Here is a 9,894-nt window from a genome sequence, read left to right as displayed (position 1 = left end):
GCGGCTGTACATTTTTAACCTCCAACCGCTCTCCTTTTCTCAACTGGTCATTCAGTACAGCACTGTTTCATTGAGCTTTACACTAAATTCATACTGAACGCAGCCCTTTATTTGAACACAACCCCAGTGGAACATTCTGGTTGAAACGCAGATGGTCAAGACGACCATGCTCAAATGGACCAATCAGCAACCAGAGCAATGTGACCTGAACGGACACCGAGCCAATAGGAAAACATTCTACCCCTGTAAACAGTGTTCTCCACATGTTAAAGAACCAAAATAAACAATAAAAGCCAGATCGCTTTCAGCATGACAGTGTTTTGGAACGTTCAGATAGAAATAGCCTGTGTAGAACAAACATACGTCTGACATGTAGAATAAGGATTCACATCGGCTCGATAATGTAAAGTTATAGACAACAAAGAACAGGATGTAATGTAAAGTTATAGACAACAAAGAACAGGATGTAATGTAAAGTTATAGACAACAAAGAACAGGATGTAATGTAAAGTTATAGACAACAAAGAACAGGATGTAATGTAAAGTTAGACAACAAAGAACAGGATGTGTAATTAGACAACAAAGAACAGGATGTAATGTAAAGTTATTGACAACAAAGAACAGGATGTAATGTAAAGTTAGACAACAAAGAACAGGATGTAATGTAAAGTTATTGACAACAAAGAACAGGATGTAATGTAAAGTTAGACAACAAAGAACAGGATGTAATGTAAAGTTATTGACAACAAAGAACAGGATGTAATGTAAAGTTAGACAACAAAGAACAGGATGTAATGTAAAGTTAGACAACAAAGAACAGGATATAATGTAAAGTTATTGACAACAAAGAACAGGATGTAATGTAAAGTTAGACAACACAGGATGTAATGTAAAGTTATTGACAACAAAGAACAGGATGTAATGTAAAGTTAGACAACAAAGACCAGGATGTAATGTAAAGTTAGACAACAAAGACCAGGATGTAATGTAAAGTTAGACAACAAAGACCAGGATGTAATGTAAAGTTAGACAACAAAGACCAGGATGTAATGTAAAGTTAGACAACAAAGAACAGGATGTAATGTAAAGTTAGACAACAAAGAACAGGATGTAATGTAAAGTTAGACAACAAAGAACAGGATGTAATGTAAAGTTAGACAACAAAGAACAGGATGTAATGTAAAGTTAGACAACAAAGAACAGGACCCATTAATATTCCATGTAATGGTACAGATTATGTACAGTACAGGCACCTGACATGATAAAAAGGAAACTCTCGAGTACATGAGGGATACAACGTATATTGAAAGCAGGCGATTCCACACAGATGTGGTTCCTGAGTTAAGCAATTGACATTCCATAATGGTTATGTTCATGTATAAAAACGCCCTGATACTTTGGCTACTATGGCTAGAAAAAAAAGGGATTTAAAAGAGGGGTCTCATAGGAACATAGGGGGTTTAAAAAGGTGTGTGTGTGTGTGTGTGTGTGTCAGTCACCAGATCTCAACCCAATTCAACACTTACGGGAGATTCTGGAGTGGCGCCTGAGACCGTGTTTTCCACCACCAATCAACAAAACACCAAATGATGGAATTTCCCGTGGAAGAATGGTGTCACAATAGAGTTCCTGACTCTGGTAGAATCGGTGCCAAGACACATTGAAGCTGTTCTATCTGGTGGTGGACCCACATCCTATTAAGACTCTATGTTGGTGTTTCCTTCATTTAGGCAGTTACATGCACTCTGCGTTTTAGGAAATTCAGAGTAGTCCTCTGTTTCTGAACATCAACTATGGATGCATCTCATATGGCACCCTATTCCCTATATAGTGCACCCTATTCCCTATACAGTGCACCCTACTCCCTATACAGTGCACCCTACTCCCTATACAGTGCACCCTACTCCCTATACAGTGCACCCTACTCCCTATACAGTGCACCCTACTCCTATACAGTGCACCCTACTCCTATACAGTGCACCCTACTCCCTATACAGTGCACCCTACTCCCTATACAGTGCACCCTACTCCCTATACAGTGCACCCTACCCCTACTGCCCTATACAGTGCACCCTACTCAGTGCACCCTACTCCCTATACAGTGCACCCTACTCCCTATACAGTGCACCCTACTCCCTATACAGTGCACCCTACTCCCTATACAGTGCACCCTACTCCCTATACAGTGCACCCTACTCCCTATACAGTGCACCCTACTCCCTATACAGTGCACCCTACTCCCTATACAGTGCACCCTACTCCCTATACAGTGCACCCTACTCCCTATATAGTGCACCCTACTCCCTATATAGTGCACCCTACTCCCTATATAGTGCACCCTACTCCCTATATAGTGCACCCTACTCCCTATATAGTGCACCCTACTCCCTATATAGTGCACCCTACTCCCTATATAGTGCACCCTACTCCCTATATAGTGCACCCTACTCCCTATATAGTGCACCCTACTCCCTATAGTGCACCCTACTCCCTATATAGTGCACCCTACTCCCTATATAGTGCACCCTACTCCCTATATAGTGCACCCTACTAGTGCACCCTACCCCTATATAGTGCACCCTACTCCCTATATAGTGCACCCTACTCCCTATATAGTGCACCCTACTCCCTATATAGTGCACCCTACTCCCTATATAGTGCACCCTACTCCCTATATAGTGCACCCTACTCCCTATATAGTGCACCCTATTCCCTATATAGTGCACTTTATTCAACTCTTTGCAAACTGGAATCCATACATCCTGAGAATACATTCATTGTAGCTGGGGATTTTAACAAGGCTAATTTGAAAACAAGACTCCCTAAATTGTATCAGCATATCGATTGCGCAACCAGGGCTGGCAAAACCTTGGATCACTGCTATTCGAACTTCCGCGACGCATACAAGGCCCTGCCCCGCCCTCCTTTCGGAAAAGCTGACCACGACTCCATTCTGTTGATCCCTGCCTACAGACAGAAACTAAAACAAGAGGCTCCCACGCTGAGGTCCGTTCAACGCTGGTCTGACCAATCAGATTCCAAACTCCAAGACTGCTTCCATCACGTGGACTGGGATATGTTTCGTATTGCGTCAGACAACAACATTGACGAATACGCTGATTCTGTGTGCGAGTTCATTAGAACGTGCGTTGAAGATGTCGTTCCCATAGCAACGATTAAAACATTCCCAAACCAGAAACCGTGGATTGATGGCAGCATTCGCGTGAAACTGAAAGAGCGAACCACTGCTTTTAATCAGGGCAAGGTGACCGGAAATATGACCGAATACAAACAGTGTAGCTTTTCCCTCCGCAAGGAAATCAAACAAGCTAAGCGTCAGTATAGAGACAAAGCAGAATCTCAATTCAACGGCTCAGACACAAGAGGTATGTGGCAGGGTCTACAGTCAATCACGGATTACAAAAAGAAATCCAGCCCAGTCACGGACCAGGATGCCTTGCTCCCAGGCAGACTAAATAACTTTCTTGCCCGCTTTGAGGACAATACAGTGCCACTGACACGGCCTGCAATGAAAACATGCGGTCTCTCCTTCACTGCAGCCGAGGTGAGTAAAACATTTAAACGTGTTAACCCTCGCAAGGCTGCAGGCCCAGACGGCATCCCCAGCCGCGCCCTCAGAGCATGCGCAGACCAGTTGGCTGGTGTGTTTACGGACATATTCAATCAATTCCTATCCCAGTCTGCTGTTCCCACATGCTTCAAGAGGGCCACCATTGTTCGTGTTCCCAAGAAAGCTAAGGTAACTGAGCTAAACGACTACCGCCCCTGTAGCACTCACTTCCGTCATCATGAAGTGCTTTGAGAGACTAGTCAAGGACCATATCATCTCCACCCCTACCTGACACCCTAGACCCACTCCAATTTGCTTACCGCCCAAATAGGTCCACAGACGATGCAATCTCAACCACACTGCACACTGCCCTAACCCACCTGGACAAGAGGAATACCTATGTAGGAATGCTGTTCATCGACTACAGCTCGGCATTCAACACCATAGTACCCTCCAAGCTCGTCATCAAGCTCGAGACCCTGGGTCTCGACCCCGCCCTGTGCAACTGGGTACTGGACTTCCTGACGGGCCGCCCCCAGGCGGTGAGGGTTGGCAACAACATCTCCACCCCGCTGATCCTCAACACTGGGGCCCCACAAGGGTGCGTTCTGAGCCCTCTCCTGTACTCCCTGTTCACCCACGACTGCGTGGCCACGCACGCCTCCAACTCAATCATCAAGTTTGCGGACGACACAACAGTGGTAGGCTTGATTACCAACAACGACGAGACGGCCTACAGGGAGGAGGTGAGGGCCCTCGGAGTGTGGTGTCAGGAAAATAACCTCACACTCAACGTCAACAAAACTAAGGAGATGATTGTGGACTTCAGGAAACAGCAGAGGGAACACCCCCCTATCCACATCGATGGAACAGTAGTGGAGAGGGTAGCAAGTTAAGTTCCTCGGCATACACATCACAGACAAACTGAATTGGTCCACCCACATGGACAGCATCGTGAAGAAGGCGCAGCAGCGCCTCTTCAACCTCAGGAGGCTGAAGAAATTCAGCTTGTCACCAAAAGCACTCACAAACTTCTACAGATGCACAATCGAGAGCATCCTGGCAGGCTGTATCACCGCCTGGTACGGCAACTGCTCCGCCCACAACCGTAAGGCTCTCCAGAGGGTAGTGAGGTCTGCACAACGCATCACCGGGGGCAAACTACCTGCCCTCCAGGACACCTACACCACCCGATGTTACAGGAAGGCCATAAAGATCAAGGACAACAACCACCCGAGCCACTGCCTGTTCACCCCGCTATCATCCAGAAGGCGAGGTCAGTACAGGTGCATCAAAGCTGGGACCGAGAGACTGAAAAACAGCTTCTATCTCAAGGCCATCATACTGTTAAACAGCCACCACTAACATCGAGTGGCTGCTGCCAACACACTGACTCAACTCCAGCCACTTTAATAATGGGAATTGATGGGAAATGTAAAATATATCACTAGCCACTTTAAACAATGCTACCTAATATAATGTTTACATACCCTACATTATTCATCTCATATGTATACGTATATACTGTACTCTACATCATCTTCATGTAATACATGCCACCACTTTGTTTACATACTCATCTCATAAGTATATACTGTACTCGATACCATCTACTGTATCTTGCCTATGCCGCTCTGTACCATCACTCATTCATATATCTTTATGTACATATTCTTTATCCCCTTATACACACACACAAGTGTAAGACAGTAGTTTTGGAATTGTTAGTTCGATTACTTGTTGGTTATTACTACATTGTCGGAACTAGAAGCACAAGCATTTCGCTACACTCACATTAACATCTGCTAACCATGTGTATGTGACAAATAAAATTGGATTTGATTTGACTCCGGGTCCATAGGAGTCTGGTAGAAAGTAGTGCCCCATATAAAGAGAATAGGGTATGTGGTCATACTGTACCATAGTAGTGGACATAACAGCACTTAACAACAAACAAACTAAAACGTGCACCCGAGTATTGAGTTTGGGAATCCCTGTCCTATATAGTGATCTGATTTTGACCAAAGTGGTACACTGTATATGGTACAGAGTGCTATTAGGGACACGTGCCGTGTCTGTAGTATGGTACTAACACCTCTAATGACTGTCTGTAGGAACAGGCGTGACTGAAGTGCTGTTATGTCCACTACTATGGTACAGTATGACCACACACCCTATTCCCTTATATGGGGCGGTAGGGTAGCCTAGTGGTTAGAGCGGTGGACTAGCAACCGGAAGGTTGCAAGTTCAAACCCCGAGCTGACAAGGTACAAATTTGTCGTTCTGCCCCTGAACAGGCAGTTCCAGAACCCACTGTTCCAAGGCCATCATTGAAAATAAGAATTTGTTCTTAACCCACTTGCATAGTTAAATAAAAGGGAAAATAAATGAATGAATATGGTGCACTACTTTCTACCAGAGTCCTATGGACCCCGGTAGTGCACTTTATAGGGAATAGGGTGCCATACGAGATGCATGCATTTCCTATCACAGCTTTTAGAGGTCAGACCACACCGTGAAGTCCGGTCACCCTCTGCAGCTGACCAACGGTGCAAGGCCGTGTCTTGGTGTCCTTTAGGAGAAAGGCAACTGTCTTGCCAACGTGATGTCATGAATCAGTCACGAGTCCCTGTGGTGCCACACACAACCACCAAGGGAGTCTTTCATTTTAATTGTTTCCATTTTAGAAATTCTACAATCACAATTGAACAAGACACTCTGGAACCCCCACCACAGTAGAATCAGTACCGTTCTAGAACACTCCAGGGGCTCGGGCACAAAGCCACAGAATCAGTACCATTCTAGAATGGTTGATCATCAATCGTGGATCTCGAATGAGTAGCCACACACACACACACACACACACACACACACACACACACACACACACACGGTTGGCTATAGGCCTCATCTTCTACCCAGGCACACACACACCCCCTCCATGCTGTCATCAAGAGTGAATCTGTAATGAGTAGCCACACACACTCAGAATTGGCTGTAGGCCTAATCTTCTACCCAGGCACCTCCCCTCCCCCCGCCATCTCAGTAGTAATGACAGATCTGCAGTCTGCTCCCAGGATCGTTCTTCCCTGGGCTGAAGAAAGGAGATACCGGCTCTTCGAAGTACGCCTCAAACATGTACAACTTCTTCATGGTGACTGCGTCGTAGAAGGACACGCGTCCTGCGTCGTAGTCCAGGTACACGCCCACCCTCGGTGAGTTCCAGTAGTCGGCCAGAGGTATCTTGGCATCCTCCTCGTTAGCATATAGCCTGTCCTGCAGACTGAGGCTCCAGTAGCCGGAGGATGGACACAGGTTGACGAAACCCTTCCTGGGACTGTACTCCCCTGTCACCCCCAGGTACCATACGCCCTTGTCCTTCACATCCACCTGAAATAAGAAACAACAAATAAATAATATAATATATGCCATTTAGCAGACGCTTTTATCCAAAGCGACTTACAGTCATGTGTGCATACATTCTACGTATGGGTGGTCCCGGGGATCGAACCCACTACCCTGGCGTTACAAGCGCCATGCTCTACCAACTGAGCTACAGAGACACACAAATCAAAACCGTACTGTACTTGCCTTTCTTCATTGAGTTTCCCTGTGTCACCTATATGTACATATGGCCCAATGAAAAATGTGGCTTCAACCCCTAGAATTTACATTAGGATCCCAGTGGTTTGAGCATTGAGCCAGTAACCGAAAGGTTGTTGGATCGAGTCCCAGAGATGACAAGGTAAAAAAAAAATCTGTCTTTCTGCCCCGGAGCAAGGCAGTTAACCCGCTGTTCCCCGGGCCCTGAGCAAGGCAGTTAACCCGCTGTTCCCCGGGCCCGAAGACGTGGATGCCGATTATGGCAGCCGCCCCGCACCTCTGATTCAGAGGGGTTGGGTTAAATGTGGAAGACACTTTTCAGTTTAATATTTTAGTTTCAATACTCTGCGCGGAGACCATACTCTGCGCGGAGACCATACTCTCATTTTTCCCACCAGGGGTGCGATTCCACCAAACAGACTTGTTGCAGATATAAACCAGCGTGTGATGACGTAGTGCACACAAAATGTACTTTTTAGTTGAAGATTTCATGTACCTAATACAAATCTAAAAGGTCAAGGCGTTTCAATGTATTATTATTTGACCATGCTGGTCATTTATGAACATTTGAACATCTTGGCCATGTTCTGTTATAATCTCCACCCGGCACAGCCAGAAGAGGACTGGCCACACCTCATAGCCTGGTTCCTCTCTAGGTTTCTTCCTAGGTTATGGCCTTTCTTGGGAGTTTTTCCCTAGCCACGTGCTTCTACACCTGCATTACTGTCTCAGCCTCCAGTATTTATGCTGCAGTAGTTTATGTGTCGGGGGGCTAGGGTCAGTTTGTTTATCTGGAGTACTTCTCCTGTCCTATTCGGTGTCCTGTGTAAATCTAAGTGTGCGTTCTCTAATTCTCTCCTTCTTTCTCTCTCTGAGCCCTAGAACCATGCCCCAGGACTACCTGACATGATGACTCCTTGGTCCCCAGTCCACCTGGCCATGCTGCCTCCAGTTTCACTGGCCTGGGCCCTAGGACCATGTCCCAGGACTACCTGACATGAGGACTCCTTGCTGTCCCCAGTCCACCTGGCCATGCTCCTGCTCCAGTTTCAACTGTTCTGCCTTACTATTATTCAACCATGCTGGTCATTTATGAACATTTGAACATCTTGGCCACGTTCTGTTATAATCTCCAGTGGCCAACGCTCTAACCACTTTCTTTCTCTCTCTCGGAGGCTACCTGCCGTGGTACCTGACATGATGGCTCCTTGCTGTCCAACCTGACTGTGCTGCTGCTCCAGTTTCAACTGTTCTGCCTTATTATTATTTGACCATGCTGGTCATTTATGAACATTTGAACATCTTGGTCATTTTCTGTTATAATCTCTACCCGGCACAGCCAGAAGAGGACTGGCCACCCCACATAGCCCGGTTCCTCTCTAGGTTTCTTCCTAGGTTTTGGCCTTTCTAGGGAGTTTTTCCTAGCCACCGTGCTTTTACACCTGCATTGTTTGCTGTTTGGGGTTTTACCACAGCACTTTGAGATATCAGCTGATGTACGAAGGGCTATATAAATAAATTTGATTTGATTACTTGCCGTTTGGAGGTTTTAGACCAACGCTCTAACCACTAGGCTACCTGCTGGTTACTAGTCCAACGCTCTAACCACTAGGCTACCTGCTGGTTACTAGTCCAACGCTCTAACCACTAGGCTACCTGCTCCAACGTTAACCACTAGGCTACCTGCTGGTTACTAGTCCAACGCTCTAACCACTAGGCTACCTGCTGGTTACTAGTCCAACGCTCTAACCACTAGGCTACCTGCTGGTTACTAGTCCAACGCTCTAACCACTAGGCTACCTGCTGGTTACTAGTCCAACGCTCTAACCACTAGGGTACCTGCTGGTTACTAGTCCAACGGTCTAACCACTAGGCTACCTGCTGGTTACTAGTCCAACGCCCTGACCACTAGGCTACCTGCTGGTTACTAGTCCAACGCTCTAACCACTAGGCTACCTGCTGGTTACTAGTCCAACGCCCTGACCACTAGGCTACCTGCTGGTTACTAGTCCAACGCTCTAACCACTAGGGTACCTGCTGGTTACTAGTCCAACGCCCTGACCACTAGGGTACCTGCTGGTTACTAGTCCAACGCTCTGACCACTAGGGTACCTGCTGGTTACTAGTCCAACGCCCTGACCACTAGGCTACCTGCTGGTTACTAGTCCAACGCTCTAACCACTAGGCTACCTGTCTCTAACCACTAGGCTACCTACTGGTTACTGGCCCAACGCTCTAACCACTAGGCTACCTGCTGGTTACTAGTCCAACGCTCTAACCACTAGGCTACCTGCTGGTTACTAGTCCAACGCTCTAACCACTAGGCTACCTACTGGTTACTGGCCCAACGCTCTAACCACTAGGGTACCTGCCGCAACCCTTGTATACAATTCACCACTAAAATGTTTACCATTAGATATCTGGTGGTTCTCTGTAGCTCAGTTGGTAGAGCGTAGTGCTTGCAACGTCAGGAGTGTGGGTTCAATTCCCGGGACCGACCTTATGTTAAATAAATGCACGTATGGCTGAAAGTCACTTTGGATAAAAAAAATTGTTTTAAAGAGTCTGCTAAATGGAACATACTATAATATTATTATTATAATGGCTTTCTGCCAGAAGTCAGAGGTCTGGATGAGAGAGTACAGTGGCCATTTTGTCCCTATGCTTCCTACAAGCTTAGTCTTCCTACTCTGTTCTTCTCCATGCTGCTCTTCCTTCAG

At 46.4% G+C, this 9,894-nt stretch overlaps 1 protein-coding gene across 2 annotated transcripts in view; it reads right to left on the bottom strand.

The window, feature by feature from the left end:
- Positions 1-5,912: 5,912 nt before the first annotated feature.
- trim47 (tripartite motif containing 47) overlaps positions 5,913-9,894 on the bottom strand; it is a 22,103-nt gene continuing 18,121 nt past the window's right edge. For both annotated transcript variants that reach the window (XM_046317654.1, XM_046317655.1), the window contains exon 10: positions 5,913-6,961. In XM_046317654.1, coding sequence (XP_046173610.1) covers positions 6,614-6,961 — 348 coding nt within the window. In that variant the 3' untranslated portion in view covers positions 5,913-6,613. The remainder of the gene's footprint in view (positions 6,962-9,894) is intronic.

Source organism: Oncorhynchus gorbuscha, linkage group LG20, assembly GCF_021184085.1.
Source record: "Oncorhynchus gorbuscha isolate QuinsamMale2020 ecotype Even-year linkage group LG20, OgorEven_v1.0, whole genome shotgun sequence".
NCBI classification, from domain to species: Eukaryota; Metazoa; Chordata; class Actinopteri; order Salmoniformes; family Salmonidae; genus Oncorhynchus; species Oncorhynchus gorbuscha.
The sequence above is the reverse complement of the archived record's forward strand: the minus strand, read 5'-3'. Positions and strand labels throughout refer to the sequence as shown.